Source organism: Odocoileus virginianus, chromosome 2 (assembly GCF_023699985.2).
Source record: "Odocoileus virginianus isolate 20LAN1187 ecotype Illinois chromosome 2, Ovbor_1.2, whole genome shotgun sequence".
In the NCBI taxonomy this organism is placed as follows: Eukaryota; Metazoa; Chordata; class Mammalia; order Artiodactyla; family Cervidae; genus Odocoileus; species Odocoileus virginianus.
The window spans coordinates 26,560,133-26,578,870 of NC_069675.1; the positions used below are offsets into that span (position 1 = coordinate 26,560,133).

General features: G+C 38.4%; 1 protein-coding gene across 1 annotated transcript in view; it reads right to left on the reverse strand.

Moving 5' to 3' along the window:
* SRBD1 (S1 RNA binding domain 1) overlaps window positions 1–18,738 on the reverse strand; it is a 237,660-nt gene that overhangs the window by 34,122 nt on the left and 184,800 nt on the right. Inside the window, exon 17 of the mRNA XM_020903216.2 lies at window positions 43–149. Coding sequence (XP_020758875.2) covers window positions 43–149 — 107 coding nt within the window. The remainder of the gene's footprint in view (window positions 1–42; window positions 150–18,738) is intronic.

An 18,738-nucleotide genomic window follows, 5' to 3' on the forward strand; every position in this document is an offset into this window, starting at 1 on the left:
CTCAAGATTCTGTAATCTTCAGCCACAGACTTCCTGTCTCACCTTAACAAAACTTCTGAACAGATGTTAATATCCACTCCCACAAAACTGACACATTCTTCTACAACACTGTCCAGTGTTGCCTTGAGCAGAGTCTGAGATACATCATGCTGAAAAGACAAAGATCAAACATGAATCAAAAGCAAAAAAAAAAAAAAAGTAAAGAACATGGAATTCTTGGACCTCTCCATTACTTTGCCTGTATTACAGGTAGCAGGCTAAGACACAGCAAAGTCAATTTGTTCATTTCTCTTAAACACTGTTTGCTGATGTAACTGACCTAAACTTTAGGAATCCGTGTTTCATACTCTCTACTTATACACTTGACTTGAGTACAACAGCACCAGTATTTTTCCCTTAGCTTGCCATAAAAATTACCTCTTGAGTTCGTTAAAACACAGGTTGCTGGGCCCCACACCAACAGTCTGATTCAGTAGGTCTGGGGTGGGGCCTGAGAATTTACATTCCAACAAGCTCCGCACTAATGCTGCTGCTGGTTCTGGGAGCACACTGAGCCATGCTGGTTACTATCATTTGCACACTGCCTTGAAGTCTTATCTTCACTTGCATGTGTGTTGTGACCCTTTGTTCTTAAGAGAAGAGTGAACAGGAAGGAGAACATGAATATTAAGGAAGTTTGACAGTAAACCGAACTCTCATTATTTCATGAAATTGTAGAGACTATTGCTTATAAGTCTTTTTAAAAAAAAAAAAAAATGTCCTTTTCATCATAGGGGACTGGAATGCAAAAGAAGGAAGTCAAGAGATACCTAGAGTAATAGGCAAGCTTGGCCTTGGAGCACAAAATGAAGCAGGGCAAAGAAACACCCTCTTCCAACAAGATAAGAGAAGACTCTACACATGGACATCACCAGATGGTCAATGCTGAAATCAGATTGATTGTGTTCTTTGCAGCTGAAGATGCAGAAGCTCTACACAGTCAGCAAAAACAAGATCAGGAGCTGACTGTGGCTCAGATCATGAACTCCTTATGGTAAAATTGAGACTCAAATTGAAGAAAGTGGGGAAAACCACTAGACCATTCAGGTATGACCTAAATCAAATCCCTTATGATTATACAGTGGAAGTGACAAATAGATTAAAGGGATTGGACCTGATAGACAGAGTGCCCAAAGAACTATGGATGGAGGTTTGTAACATTATACAGGAGACAGGGATCAAGACCATCCCCAAGAAAAAGAAATGCAAAAAGGCAAAATGGTTGTCTGACCAGGCCTTACAAATAGCTGAGAAAAGAGAAGAGAAAGGTAAAGGAGAAAAGGAAAGATAAACCCATCTGAATGCAGAGTTGCAAAGAATAGCAAAGAGAGATAAGAAAGCCTTCCTCAGTGATCAATGTGAAGAAATAGAGGAAAACAACAGAATGGGAAAGACTAGAGATCTCTTCAAGAAAATTAGAGATACCAAGGGAACATTTCATGCAAAGATAGGTACAATAAAGGACAGAAATGGTATGGACCTAACAGAAGCAGAAAATATTAAGAAGAGGTGGTGACAATACATAGAAAAACCATACAAAAAAGATCTTTATGACCCAGATAACCACAATAGTGTGATCACTCCCCCAGAGCCAGACACCCTGGAGTGTGAAGTCAAGTGGGCCTTAGGAAGCATCACTACAAACAAAGCTAGTGGAGGAGATAGAATTCCAGTTGAGCTATTTCAAATCCTAAAAGATGATGCTGTGAAAGTGCTGCACTCAACATACCAGCAAATTTGGAAAACTCAGCAGTGGCCACAGGACTGGAAAAGGTCAGTTTTCATTCCAATCCCAAAGAAAGGCAATGCCAAAAAATGTTCAAACTACCGCACAACTGCACTCATTTCACATGCTAGCAAAGTGATGCTCAAAATTCTCCAAGCCAGGCTTCAACAGTATGTGAACCAAGAACTTCCAGATGTTCAAGCTGAATTTAGAAAAGGTAAAGGAACCAGATATCAAATTGCCAACATCCGGTGGATCAACGAAAAAGCAAGAGAGGTCCAGAAAAACATCTACTTTTGCTTTATTGACTATGCCAAATCCTTTGACTATGTGGATCACAACAAACTGTGGAAAATTCTTCACGAGATGGGAATACCAGACCACCTCACCTGCCTCCTGAGAAATCTGTATACTCAAACTGAGTCAGTAGAAGTTATCTTTAAACTGAAATTTTTAAACTTTAGAAAAACAACAACAACAATAATGAAGCAAGCCCAATCACCAGATTTGGTAGTGGTAATAGCAACAAAATTGAGAGAAAACGTTGACTCCAATCAGCAATCTTTGACTTTATTTGAACCATATTTTACATATGAAAAAAAAAAACTTAATTTTTAAAGTGATTTTACAAATATGGAAAACAATAAAAATGACAGACTTATATTTGTGGTAATAATGTTCTTAAACATCTTCAAAATTAAAAGCCAAATAAGAACATCCTTATCAGAATAGCTAAAATGAAAAAGATGAAAAATACCAAGCATTGATAGGATGTGAAGCAACCAGAATGCTGAAAATATCACCATGATAAATGCATGTTAGGTCAGATATGCGACAAGGCAGTTGTATGGGGGATTTATTTTGTATAGTTTAAATACAATTTCTCACATAAAGCTGAAATGAGATATTTGCATACAATGTAAAAATTTATTAGTGTTCAATATAAATTAAACTAGATAAACTGGAAGGAATAAAAAACAAAAACTCTTAGAAACAAAAAAACTGCCAAAACTGACTGAAGAAGAAATAAGAAAAATGAACAGATCTATCAGAAATCTCCCCAAAAAGAAAAATACAGGACTGGACATCTTCATTAATGAATTTTACCAAATATTTAAAGAATTAACAGTAATCCTTTTTAAGCTCTTTCAGAAAAAAATATGAGGAGGGAACATGTCTTAACTCATTCTGTAAGGTTAGCATTACCCTGATATCAAAGATACCACCAAATAAGAAAGCTATAGACTGATATTCCTTATGAATATAGGTGCAAAAGTCCTCAACAAGACATTAGGAAACTGAATCCTACAATACATTAAAAGGATCTAACATCATGAGGTACAATCATGCACTCAGTGGATGTAAACTCAAGAAATACATTTTTTTTTCAGTTGAAAAACAATTTCTGTTGCCTTTTTAAAACTTAATTGTGAAATAACTTCAAATTTAGAAAACAAACAAACAAAAAACCCTGCAAGAGGAGTATAAAGGATCTCCTCATAGCCTTCTTTCAAACAAATACTTCAGCGTGCATTTCCAAATAATAAGGACACTGTGTTATATATTGCGGTATTAATATGGTAAATAAAATCAGGTAAGTTATCAGCAATGTAATAGTATCTAATGGGCTTCCCTGGTGGCTCAGCAGTAAAGAATCCACCTACAATGCAAGAGACTCGGGTTCCATCCCTGGGTCGTGAAGATCCCCTGGAGAAGAAAATGGCAACCCAGTACAGTATTCTTGCCTGGAAAATCCCATGGACAGAGGAGCCTGGCAGGCCACACTCTACGGGGTCACAAAGAGTCGGACACAACTTTAGTGACTAAACAACAATACTATCTAATGCACAGGCCAAACTCAAATTTCATCAAATGTCCCAATTCTACTTAACAGCATTTTCTTCCCAATCCAGAATTGAATCCAGGGCCACACACTGCATTTGAGTTGTCTTATAATTTTATACTCTGTGCTAGACAGCTTCCAAGATGGTTCCAGGGGTCGCCAACTCCTGGTATTCATGCACTTGTGTATCCCATCTCTTTGAGTACAGAATTCACTGGTGATTCTTGCCTGTATCAATGGACATGTTCATTCAGTCGTGTCCGACTCTTTGTGATCCCGTGGACTGCAGCCTACCAGGCTCCTCTGCCCATAGGATTTCCCAGGCAAGAGTTCTGCAGTGGGTTGCCATTTTCCTCTCCAAGGGATCTTCCCAACCCAGGGACTGAACTCAGGTCTCCTGCACTGCAGGCAGACTCTACCATCTGAGCCACCAGGGAAGCCCAAGATTATTTTCCGCTTCCAATTACTTCTTTCTGTGATAAAGTATTTATCTTGACTCAATCAAAATTTAAAAGAATGGACTCAAGAGTATACCATATAGGTTCACTGTCTTCATGTTTTCTGGACTGGAACAAATCAATGAACAACTTATACTACCCATGAAATCTTCCCGAATGTTTTTATTTGAGGGTTAAAAACCCTTGTATTTAAACATAAATTAAAAAAAAGTGTTTGATTTTATCTTAAGTAGTAAGGATAAGTATTATATTGAGGAGCTATTATTTTGAATTATGTTTTACTGTATAGAGTGACATATACATATATGCAAACACATGTATGTGTGATGAGTATCTTGATCATGGTATAAAATATATTTCCTACTGTGTATCATGATCAAAAGGTATGAAAAATAATAGGTTAAGCCAATGTCACCAGTCTCATTCCACTTATCCAGTCACAGGAAATAAAATGTGAGGGTATATCTTCTGAGGCTTCCAGAAAGAGACATCACTCTCAAATATAGACCCATGTCTTTTCTTCTTTTCATTCAAGTATGCCTCCTGCAGTTGGGATTGAGCATTATCTTATGTCACCAGGACCAGCTTGAGGATCAAGCTGACTCCGAGTATGGCAGGTAACACACATGCAAAGACTCTGGATCTTCCTGAAATCCTGTACCAACCAGTTCTGGATTCCCTGCCCACTCTGACCCCGTCCCAACACACACAATGACCTTCTAGCAATGACATTTCCTTATTGTTTAATAAAAGAATAATAAATTTCCTTATTGTCCAAGCCACTTGGAGTTGGGATCTCTGATGTTTTTCTAGTTGAAGCAGTCATTTTATTTAGGGGCTTGAAGTGTAGTGCCAAGACTAAACCAACAATAACCATACTACCAAAGTCCTTGAGATTTTACTGTCAGGCACTGTTCCAAGGCTTTTATAATATTATCTAACTTAATCCTCACAACAATTGTAAGAAGTTTGTGCATGATTTCATGCATCTTTATAAGATGCATGAAATAAGAATTTATTTTAAGGAAATAGCAAGACTATTGTTCAAAGGTATGTACGTATGTGTGTGTACAACTTAAAAGTTCACCCAGAAGGTAAATGATGAAATAACCACAACACGAATTATTATGAAGTCATTACAAGGCATAAGGCAGAACAGCTATTTTTTAAAAAGAGCCCTTTAAAAAAATTTTTTTTAAAGCTAATGCCCTTAAAAAAAGGGGGAGGGGGGGGTATGTCCAAGACAACAACATACTGGGTTGAAATACTTTTTAAATCCCTCTAGCAGTTAGACTCATGTAATAAAACTTTTTGCTGTCATCTATAATCCTGGATTTTGCCTACATTCTTCCCCAACTATTTGCTTACAAAAGTACTAAAGAGTTAATAGTATTTTCTAAAAGTAAAAATCACATATGATTAGGGGAGGGAATACTGAACAGAGTTCCACATTGTCCTCATAATAGTGTCTTTGACATTAAAGCAATAAAGCAAAGGCATTGATATCTGTCATTCTAAAAACATTTTCTAGGCAACTATTACGTACCAGACACTGTGTTAGCTGTGCTCGGTGTTCAAAGCACAGTAAAAACCATATGAATTTCATGTCTTCAAGAAGCTCAGTTTACATCTGCTGAAAGCTGGGCTGTGACACACCACTCTACTGGTAGTCTATCAGAAGCAAGAGGATCCCAGGACTGATTGTGCTAATCGTCAAGGACTTGATGCCAGGAAAGATGAATTGTTTTATTTTTTTTTTTTTAAGTTACCTTATTCTGAATTCTGGGGCAAGTTATTTGAATTTTATAAACAGACTGTTTCAAATTCAAGGAAATATTGTTTGGGCCATTAGATTTTTACCTAAAATTTACAGGATTTTTAAAAAGGAACATAAGCAGTCATTCATACTCGTCAGCTTCTTTTGAGGTCAGAATCCACATTGTTATTATTGCTCTACCACAAACTTCTAAGGAATTGCTGATCTAAACTGCTCTCTTTTTTTTTTTTTTTTAAATTTGGTCCTAAGCACTAAAATTATCTCACAATTATTTCAAAAAATCCTCCCAGACGGCACACCGTCTGTGGACTACAGCAACAAAGTTTCACTTTGCATATTCCCTATAAACTTTAAGTTTATTCCCAAGCAGTTTTCTGATGCAACATTGTTGAGTATTTTCTTTAGCAATTATCATTCACTCATGTCCCTTCCTGTTTCTCATTATTGTCAAAATGCAAAATGCACTTAGAAACTAAAAATGTAAAAAACTTTACAGGAAAAGTCTAGCCAATTTCTAATAAGGCAAGTTCATTTCCTCATCTTACATCTACTTTTCTTTGATTGACATGTGACAGTTTAAAAGTCATCCAGAAATGTGTGGGTTGAATGACCCATAAAAGACAGAACTGACAGAAGAATGGAAAACATTTGAGAAAACAGAAAACTTGTATTTAACAGTAGTTCCTCCTCCAATTCTTCAAATCTAGTATACAAGAGGTCTTTATATACTTCCTTTAAAGACTAAGACAATGTTCAGCACCATAGAAATACTGTATGTAACACTGTTTTACTAAAAGTAAAAATCAGAAACATTTAGGGGAGGGAATACTGAACAAAGTTCCGTATTTTTCTCATAGTATCTTTTTTTTTTTTTTCATTTTTATTAGTTGGAGGCTAATTACTTTACATCATTACAGTAGCTTTTGTTATACATTGATATGAATCAGCCATGGATAATATCTTTTTAAAAACCTATGTGTTCTTTACTGGATCATACATATTTACATGTAACAAACAAATACTCTTGAAAAGTCTTGAAAAAGACTTTAAAAATATTTCTTCATAAGCAGATTCTTTTGAAAACAGATACTGACACTAGCAGAACATCTTTGTTTTTTTAAATGAATAAACCACAGGTACAATGCACAATTCACTGTGCCGATGGGGCTCTGGGATCAAGATGGCAAAAGGCATTTCAGCACTGGAGGTACTTTTCTAAAAGATCTGGAAACAGATCAAAGTACAGCCAGTGGTTGTAATGGAGAGCCTAGAAAGACATTGTCTTGGTAAGTCTCCCCGCTCTGAGAAAGCCCATGAAGAGTATGCTGGAGACTCCTTTACTGCTAACTCGGTGTTCAGGCACCCAATTTGCATTGACTTATACCGCTCAATTTAAATCGATTTATTCGAGTTAACTTGACAGAAAGATTGCTAGGACAATGACTGTCTTCTCTGTTCTGCAGAAGACAAATGGAAACTAATTTTTAAACAAATCAACCTTCCACTCTGACTCTAGGGCTAGAGCTTGGATCTTCTGGGTCTCGAAGGAGTCCCCACACTTGTTCAGTGAGGTCTCCCCACTTCTGGACAACCAGAATTTCTGTTTCCAAGACACTGCATAATCTCTGAAATCTCCATTCAGCACAAAACTCCAGTACTTTCTATGTGTTGGCCTTAAGGAGTCTTGGCCTAAATATGTGCACCTTCGTATCTGGTCAAAGACATTTTTGAGAAAAACAAACAAGACTTCTACTTTTAGCTGTAACAGAGTAATTGGTACCAGAGTACTTTTCCCACCATGAACAACTATAAAACTGGCTAAATACTTGGCTACATATACCCAGGGCACCAGGACAAGACTCTACAAACCAGGCAAAAAAAGCAGCTGTCTGAGAGTTTGAGGCTCCATAGAGATTCCTGCGACTGCAGGGCAGGAAGACATAGGAAGTCCTGCCCCTCACAGTAGGGAGACCTCACTGATCACCCAGGTATTCTGCTGATACCTCTGAAAGGCCAGGCCTGAGGAATGGGGCTATTCTAGTCCTAGAGTAAAGGTTACTCTACATCCATTTTAACAAGCTTTATAATAATCCTTTTCAGACTCATTCATCCTATCAAACATTTAAGGAAGAAATCATACCAGTTCAATACAATCTCTCCCAGAAGATAAAAATAGTTTTATTCATAATTGCCAAAACTTAGAAGCAACCCAGATGTTCTTCAGCAGGTGAATGAAGAAATAATCATGGTACAATCAGACAATGAAGTATTATTCAATACTGAAAATAAATGTGCTATTAAGCCATAGAAAGACAGGGAGGAACCTTAAATACATATTATTACATGAAAAGAAGTCAATTTAAAAGGGCTGCATACTGTTTGGTTCCAACTCTATCACGTTCTGGAAAAAGCAAAACTATAGAGACAATAAAAAGGTTAGTGGTTGCCTGGGGTCAGAGAGGAGGGAGGAAGCAATGAGCATAGTTCAGAGTATCTTCAGGGTAGTAAAACTATTCTGTAAGATACTACAATGGTGGATACATGTCATTATGTGTGCCTGCTCAGTTGCCTAGTTGTGAATGACTCTTTGCGACCCCACAGACTGTAGCCTGTCAGGCTCCTCTGTCCATGGGATTTTCTAGGCAAGAATACTGGAGTAGGTTGTCACTTCAGGGGATCTTTCTGACCCAGGGATCGAACCTACATCTCCTGTGTCTCCTGCATTGGCAGGCGCATTCTTTACCACTGTGCCACCTGGGAAGCCCACATGTCATTAAACATTTGTCAAAATCCATAGAATGTACAACATATTTAGAATAATAAGCCTTAATATAAACTAGGGGCTTCCCTGATAGCTCAGTTGGTAAAGAATCTGCCTGTAATGCAGGAGACCCCAGTTTGATTTCTGGGTTGGGAAGATCCGCTGGAGAAGGTGATAGGCTACCCACTCTAATATTCTTAGGTTTTCCTTGTGGCTCAGTTGATAAAGAATCCGCCTACAATGCGGGAGACCTGGGTTCAATCCCTGGGTTGGGAAGGTCCCCTGGAGTAGGGAAAGGCTACCCACTCCAGTATTCTGGCCTGGAGAATTCCATGGACTGTATAGTCCCTGGGGTCACAAAGAGTCAGACACAACTGAGTGACTTTCACTTTCACTTTAATATAAACTATGAACTCTGGGTAAAATGATGTGTCAGTATATTCACTGAATGTAACATGTACCACTCTGGTGTGGAATGTAGATAGTGGAGCCAGTGGAGGGGGCAATTGTGCATATATGGGAGCAAGGGGTAATGGAAACTGTCTTTCCACTCAATTCTGTTAAAAAGACATAATAACCTTTATAAGATTCAATCTGATCTGATAATAAATTTACATGTTGCTAGAATAAAATTCTAGACTAGAGATCTCTTCAAGAAAATTAGAGATACCAAGGAAACATTTCATGCAAAGATGAGCACAATAAAGCACAGAAATGGTATGGACCTGACAGAAACAGAAGATATTAAGAAGAGGTGCAAGAATACACAGAAGAACTATACAAAAAATATCTTCATGACCCAGATAATTACAATGGTATGAACATTCACCCAGAGCCAGACATCCTGGAATGCGAAGTCAAGTGGGTCTTAGGAAGCATCACTACAAACAAAGCTAGTGGAGGAGATGGAATTCCAGTTGAGCTATTTCAAATCCTAAAAATGATGCTGTGAAAGTGCTGCACTAAATATGCCAACAAATTTGGAAAACTCAGCAGTGGCCACAGGACTGGAAAAGGTCAGTTTTCATTCCAATCCCAAAGACAGGCAATGACAACGAATGCTCAAACTACCTCACAACTGCACTCATCTCACAGGCTAGCAAAGTAATGCTCAAAATTTTCCAAGCCAGACTTCAACAGTATGTGACATGAACTTCCAGATGTTCAAGCTAGTTTTATAAATGGCAGAGGAACCAGAGATCAAACTGCCAACATCCACTGGATTGTCAAAAAAGCAAGAGAGTTCCAGAAAAAAATCTACTTCTGCTTTATTAACTATGCCAAATCCTTTGATTATGTGGATCACAACAAACTGTGGAAAATTCTTCAAGAGATAGGAATACCAGACCACCTTACCTGCCTCCCGAGAAATCTGTATGCAGGTCAGGAAGCAATAGCTATAACTGGACATGGAACAACGGACTGGTTCCAAATAGGAAAAGGAGTATGTCAAGGCTGTATATTGTCACCCTGCTTATTTAACTTATATGCAGAGTACATCATGAGAAACGCTGGACTGGATGAAGCACAAACTGGAATCAAGATTGCCAGGAGAAATATCAATAACCTCAGATATGTAAAGGACACCACCCTTATGGCAGAAAGTGAAGAACTAAAGAGCCTCTTGATGAAAGTGAAAGAGGAGAGTGAAAAAGTTGGCTTAAAGCTCAACATTCAGAAAACTAAGATCATGGCATCCAGTCCTATCACTTCATGGCAAACAGATGGGGAAACAGTAGAAACAGTGAGAGACTTAATTTTTTGGGCTGCAAAAATCACTGCAGATAGTGACAGCAGCCATGAAATTAAAGGATGCTTTCTCTTTGGAAGAAAAATTATGACCAACCTAGACAGCATATTAAAAAGCAGAGACATTACTTTGCCAACAAAGGTCCATCAGTTAAAGCTATGGTTTTTCCAAGTCATGTATGGATGTGAGAGCTGGACTATAAAGAAAGCTGAGCACTGAAGAATTGATGCTTTTCAACTGTGGTGTCGGAGAAGACTCTTGAGAGTCCCTTGGATTGTAAGGAGATCCAACCAATCCATCCTAAAAGAAATCAGTCCTGAATATTCACTGGAAGGACTGATGCTGAAGCTGAAACTCCAAGACTTTGGCCACCTGATGCAAAAAACTGACTCATTTGAAAAAAGCCTGATGCTGGGAAAGATTGAAGGTGGGAAGAGAAGGAGATAACAGAGGATGAGATGGTTGGATGGCATCACCAACTCAATAGACATGAGTTTGAGTAAACTCCAGGAGTTGGTGATGGACAGGGAGGCCTGGCGTGCTGCAGTCCATGGGGTTGCAAAGAGTAGGACATGACTGAGTGACTGAACAGAACTGAGAATAAAACTCAATACTCTTTAAAAGAAGACAACAAAATCTGCAGTTCCAAAAACATAATATCCACAATGTCCACCACACAATAAAAAGTAACTGGACACAGAAAGAAACAGACAAATATGACCCATATCAGAGTGAAAGTATAGAACAGTCAGTCAATAGAAATGAATTCAGGATAACCCAGATGAAAATAGCAGACAAGAACTTTAAAGCAGCTAAAACTTAAAGGAAAACATGATCATAAATGGATTGATGGGAAACAGCAACAGAGAAATGGAAGCTGTAATAAATAACTAAACAGAGATTCCAGATCTGACTATACAGTACCTGAAATGAAAAATGTACTGGAAAGGTTTAACAGCACCTTAGAGATGAGTAGAAGAAAGGGTCAGTGGACGTGAAAGTGTATTAGTTGATCAGTCGTGTCTAACTCTTTGAGACTCCATGGACTTTAGCTCACCAGGCTCCCCTGTCCATGGAATTCTCCAGTCAAGAATACTGGAGTGGGGTGCCATTCCCTTCTCCAGGGGACCTTCCCATCCCAGGGATTGAATCTGGGTCTCCTGCACTGTAGTCAGATTCCTCACCAAGTGAGCCACCAGGCAATCAACCAATAGAAATTATCCTTTCTGAAGAACAGAGACAAAACAGAGAGGGAGGAAAAAGCAGAGCCTTAGTGACCTGTGAGACATTATCAGAATATCTAAATATGTGTAAACAGAGAAAAAGAGCAAATAGGGATGATAAATATTTGAAAAAGTAGTGGCTAAAAATGCCTCAATATTTTCAAATCATAATGTATACATTCAAGAAGCTCAGTGAACTCACTACCAACAGATCTAGACTACAAAAAATGTTAAAAGAAATTCTTCAGGCTAGAAAACACACATACATATGAGTATATGTGTATTCTAATTTACTTAAAAGACATATGACCATTTAAAGCAAAAATTATAGCACTGTACTTTGGGATTTGTGAAAACAATCACACAAATAACAGTAGGAAGCTGGTATAATATTAACTCTAAATAGACTGTGAAAAGGTAAAAATATAAATTGCAACCCTTAGAGTAACCATTAAGTAAAAAATGCAACAAAGTCCAGGTGAAAAGTCCATAAAAGAATTAAAATGGAAAATTAAAAATTATTTTACTTTCTGTCAAAATAAGGCAGACAAGAAAAAACAGGATAGATAAACAGATGGTGCAAATAAAAGAAACAGCAACATTGTAGACCTTAATTCAACTCTATTAATACTTACATTAAATGCTAATAAGGTAAATGCTTCAGTTAAAAGGCAAAGATTGTCAATCAAGATATACCTATATGTTGTCCCAAAGAGACAGAGTAAATATAAACAAATAGGTTGGAATTAAAAGAACAGGAAAAAAAATCATGCAAACACTAAGACTACAAAGACTAAAGTAGCTATATTAATAGCAGACAAAAAAAGATTTCAATGAAAGGAGAATTAACAGAGAAAATATGTATTACCTAACTACAAAGCTTCAAAACATTTGCAGCAATTCAACTACTAAACATTTATCTAAGGGAAACTTTTACAATATGCCTCCCCCCAAACCTTGTATAAGAATGTCTATAGCATTTTTATTCACCAATAGTCAAAAACCAGAAACAGCCTAGGTAGCCATCAATAGGAGAAAGAATTTTTAAAAAGCACAATTTCATATAATGGAATACCATTCTGCAACAAACAAAGAACAAATCGCTGATACATAACAAAAACACTGATGAACTGAAAGAACTTGGATGCAATGAAATATGAATTGTATAATGTCATTTATGTAAAATTTCAGAACAGACAGAACTAACGTGTGGTGGAAAAAAACAAGAACAGTGTTCTGGGGGAGGAGCCTAGATGGCGGAGGAATAGGACGGAGAAACCACTTTCTCTCCTACAAATTCATCGAAAGAACATTTGAATGCTGAGGAAATTTCACAAAAGAACTTCTGATCGCTAGCAGAGGACATCAGGCGCCCAGAAAAGCAGCCCACTGACTTCGAAGGGAGGTAGGACAAAATATAAACGATAATAAGGGAGTCAAAAGAGCTACGGGTCCCGGGAAGGGAGTCTTAATAGAGGAAGTTTCCAATCACCAGGAAACCCTCTCACTGGCGGGACTGGGGGAAGTTTTCGGCACTCTAACTGGGAGGAAAAATTAAACAAGGCCCACAGATTACGTGCCTAAAAGCAACTCCCAGCAGAAAAGTACCCCAGACGCCCGTACCCGCCAGCAACAAGCAGGGCGGAACGGAGAGGAGCGGGCGGCACTGCTTAGGGTGAGGACCGGCCCGAAGACCCTGAGAGCAATCGGAGGGAGCTTTTTTAAACTGTGGGATAGCAAGGGACAAAATTAACTGGCCGGAACACACTGCCGGTGGTTCGCAAAACAAAGGGACTGAGAATCTCCAGAGAAGAGCCGGCCCATCCCCGCTGGAGGTAGGAGGCAGGGGGGAGGGGAAAAGGGCAAACTCAGCCCCTGAGAAGCCACCCCCTCCCACACTGCAAACAGGCCTCCAGGTTCTAGCTAAAGACTTCCTAAGACCCGACTGGCGGTGCGTGCTGGGGCTGCAGAGGGAAAAAGCGCGCCGTACGTGGGGAGATTGCGCCCAAGCCTCTGGCTGCCTGGGCCGCTCGCCGCGGAGGGAAAAGGCGTGCTGCACCCGGGAGAGTACGCCCAAGCCCCTGGCTGCCTGAACCGTTCAGGCCGGGGAAGGCACAAAACGCAGGAGCAACCGAATCTGCGCTTTTGTGGAGTACCCGAAAACTGGAACCGCACTCAACGCAGGGCCCGCTCCATATGGAGCAGCCGGGAGCCTGAGCAGTGTAGACGGCGAAAGCACAGACACCTGTGAGCGGGGCAAACCCAGTGTGGCCGGAACACGGTGAGCGCTATCCACACAGAGCGGTATCTGTCTGCAGCGCCCCGCCCTCCCCATAGCTGGACTGAACTGAACTAGCGAACCTAAATAAGAGATCACCTCCGCCCGCCTGTGTCAGGGCGGAGATTAGACACCGAAGAGACGGCAAACAGAAGCCAAATAAACAAAGGGAACCGCTTCAGAAAGGACCGGTGCAACAGATTAAAATCCCTGAAGGTAACACCGACTACACGGGAAGGGGCCTACAGATATCGAGAAGTGTAAGCTGGAAAGAGGAGCTATCTGAAATTGAACTGAACCTACGCTGACCGCAACAACCTCAGAGAAATTCCTAGATATATATGTACATTTTTTTTTAATTTAAAAAAAAATTTTTTTTCTTTCCTTTTTTTTTAATTTTTAATTTTTTATTTTTTCTCTTTTATTTTCTTTTATAATTCCCTATTACTCCCCCATTACTCCTCAACTTTCATTTTCATATATTTTTATGATTTTTTTAATTAGGGAAAAAAAAATTTTTTTTTCTTTTTTTTTTTTTCTTTCTTTTTCTTGTTTTTCTCTCCTATTTCCTTTTAGAGTCCTCTAATACTCCTCTATTATCCCTTAACTTTCATTTTCATTTCACTATAACCTTGCCAAAAAAAAAAAAGAGAGAGAAACCCTATTTTTAAACTGAACTTCATATACAGTTCTAAATTTTTTTGTGTGTTTTTTGTTAGTAAATATTGTATTTCAAAGAGTCTAACCTCTACACTAGATTTTCAATCTTTGTTTTTCAGTAGTATGTGATATAAATTTTGGTCATTTAAGAACCCAATATTCAATTCCCATTTCTATTCAGGAGTGTGGTGATACTCTCCCACTTTTGACTCTCTCTTTTCTACCTCAGAACACCTCTATTTCCTCCATTCCCCTTCTCTTCCCAATCCAACTCTGTGAATCTTTGTGGGTGTCTGGGCTACAGAGAACACTTTGGGAACAGATAACTGCGTAGATCTGTCTCTCTCCTCTTGAGTCCCCTTTTTCTCCTCCTGCTCACCTCTATCTCCTTCCTCCCTCTCCTTTTCTTCATGTAACTCTGTGAACCTCTCTGGTTGTCTCTCACGGTGGAGAATCTTTTCACCATTAATCTAGAAGTTTTATTATCAGTGCTGTATAGTTGGAGAAGCCTTGAGACTATTGGAAGAATAAAACTGAAATCCAGAGGCAGGAGACTTGAGCCCAAATCCTGAGAAAACCAGAAAACTCCTGACTACACAGAACATTAAGGAATAAGAGACCATCCAAAAGCTTCCATACCTACACCAAAACCAACCACCACCCAAGAGCCAATAAGCTCCAGTACAAGACATACCACGCAAATTCTTTAGCAACGCAGGAAAATAGACCTGAGTGTCAACATACAGGCTCTCCAAAGTCACACCTAACACAGAGACCCATCACAAAACTCATTACTGGACACTACACTGCACTCCAGAGAGAAGAAATCCAATTCTACGCACCAGAACGCTGACACAAGCTTCCCTAACCAGGAAACCTTGACAAACCAATCGTCCAACCCCACCCACTGGGTGAAACCCCCACAATAAAAAGGAACCTCAGACCACAAGAATACAGAAAGCCCACTCCAGACACAGCAATCTAAACATGATGAAAAGGCAGAGAAATACCCAACAGTTAAAGGAACATGAAAAAAGCCCACCAAGTCAAACAAAAGAGGAGGAAATAGGGAATCTACCTGAAAAAGAATTTAGAATAATGATAATAAAAATGATCCAAAATCTTGAAAACAAAATGGAGTTACAAATAAATAGCCTGGAGACAAAGATTGAGAAGATGCAAGAAATGTTTAACAAGGACCTAGAAGAAATTAAAAAAAATCAATTAAAAATTAATAATGAAATAAATGAGATCAAAAACACTCTGGAGGGAACCATGAGTAGAATAACAGAGACAGAAGATAGGATAAGTGAGTTAGAAGATAAAATGGTGGAAATAAATGAAGCAGAGAGGAAAAAAGAAAAAAGAATAAAAAAAATGAGGACAACCTCAGGGACCTCTGGGACAATGTGAAACGCCCCAACATTCGAATCATAGGAGTCCCAGAAGAAGAAGACAAAAAGAAAGGCCATGAGAAGATACTCGAGGAGATAATAGCTGAAAACTTCCCTAAAATGGGGAAGGAAATAGCCAACCAAGTCCAAGAAACCCAGAGAGTCCCAAACAGGATAAACCCAAGGCGAAACACCCCAAGACACATATTAATCAAATTAACAAAGATCAAACACAAAGAACAAATATTAAAAGCAGCAAGGGAGAAACAACAAATAACACACAAAGGGATTCCCATAAGGATAACAGCTGATCTATCAATAGAAACCCTTCAGGCCAGAAGGGAATGTCAGGACATACTTAAAGTAATGAAAGAGAATAACCTACAACCTAGATTACTCTACCCAGCAAGGATCTCATTCAGATATGAAGGAGAACTCAAAAACTTTACAGACAAGCAAAAGCTGAGAGAATTCACCACCACCAAACCAGCTCTTCAACAAATACTAAAGGATCTTCTCTAGACAGGAAACACAGAAAGGTGGTATAAACGTGAACCCCAAACAACAAAATAAATGGCAACGGGACCATACCTATCAATAATTACCTTAAATGTAAATGGGTTGAATGCCCCAACCAAAAGACAAAGCCTGGCTGAATGGATACAAAAGCAAGACCCCTATATATGCTGTCTACAAGAGACCCACCTCAAAGCAAGGGACACATACAGACTAAAAGTGAAGGGCTGGAAAAAAATATTCCACGCAAACGGAGACCAAAAGAAAGCAGGAGTCGCAATACTCATATCAGATAAAATAGACTTTCAAATTAAGTCTGTGAAAAGAGACAAAGATGGACACTACATAATGATCAAAGGATCAATCCAAGAAGAAGATATAACAATTATAAATATATATGCACCCAACATAGGAGCACCGCAATATGTAAGGCAAACGCTAACGAGTATGAAAGAGGAAATTAATAGTAACACAATAATAGTAGGAGACTTTAATACCCCACTCACAACATGGATAGATCAACTAAACAGAAAATGAACAAGGAAACACAAACTTTAATGGACACAATGGACCAGCTAGACCTAATTGACATCTATAGGACATTTCACCCCAAAACAATCAACTTCACCTTTTTCTCAAGTGCTCACGGAACCTTCTCCAGAATAGATCACATCCTGGGCCATAAATCTAGTCTTGGTAAATTCAAAAAGATTGAAATCATTCCAGTCATCTTTTCTGACCACAGTGCAGTAAGATTAGATCTCAATTACAGGAAAAAAATTATTAAAAATTCAAACATATGGAGGCTAAACAACACGCTTCTGAATAACCAACAAATCATAGAAGAAATCAAAAAAGAAATCAAAATATGCATAGAAATGAATGAAAATGAAAACACAACAACCCAAAACCTATGGGACACTGTAAAAGCAGTGCTAAGGGGAAGATTCATAGCATTACAGGCCTACCTCAAGAAACAAGAAAAAAGTCAAATAAATAACCTAACTCTACACCTAAAGCAACTAGAGGAGGAAGAAATGAAGAACCCCAGGGTTAGTAGAAGGAAAGAAATCTTAAAAATTAGGGCAGAAATAAATGCAAAAGAAACTAAAGAGATCATAGCAAAAATTAACAAAGCTAAAAGCTGGTTTTTTGAAAAAATAAAATTGACAAACCATTAGCAAGACTCATTAAGAAACAAAGGGAGAAGAACCAAATTAACAAAATTAGAAATGAAAATGGAGAGATCACAACAGATAACACTGAAATACAAAGGATCATAAGAGACTACTACCAGCAGCTCTATGCCAATAAAATGGACAACTTGGAAGAAATGGACAAGTTCTTAGAGAAGTATAACTTTCCAAAACTGAACCAGGAAGAAATAGAAGATCTTAACAAAACGATCACAAGCAAGGAAATCGAAACTGTAATCAGAAATCTTCCAGCAAACAAAAGCCCAGGACCAGATGGCTTCACAGCTGAATTCTACCAAAAATTTAGAGAAGAGCTAACACCTATCTTACTCAAACTCTTCCAGAAAATTGCAGAAGAAGGTAAACTTCCAAACTCATTCTATGAGGCCACCATCACCCTAATTCCAAAACCAGACAAAGATGCCACAAAAAAAGAAAACTACAGGCCAATATCACTGATGAACATAGATGCAAAAATCCTTAACAAAATTCTAGCAAACAGAATCCAACAACATATTAAAAAAATCATTCATCATGACCAAGTGGGCTTTATCCCAGGAATGCAAGGATTCTTTAATATCCGCAAGTCAATCAATGTAATACACCACATTAACAAATTGAAAGACAAAAACCATATGATTATCTCAATAGATGCAGAAAAAGCCTTTGACAAAATTCAACATCCATTTATGATTAAAACTCTCCAGAAAGCAGGAATAGAAGGAACATACCTCAACATAATAAAAGCTATATATGACAAACCCACAGCAAGCATCACCCTCAATGGTGAAAAATTGAAAGCATTTCCCCTGAAATCAGGAACAAGACAAGGGTGCCCACTCTCACCACTACTATTCAACATAGTTTTGGAAGTGTTGGCCACAGCAATCAGGGCAGAAAAAGAAGTAAAAGGAATCCAGATAGGAAAAGAAGAAGTGAAACTCTCTCTGTTTGCAGATGACATGATCCTCTACGTAGAAAACCCTAAAGACTCTACCAGAAAATTACTAGAGCTAATCAATGAATACAGTAAAGTTGCAGGATATAAAATTAACACACAGAAATCTCTTGCATTCCTATACACTAACAATGAGAAAACAGAAAGAGAAATTAAGGA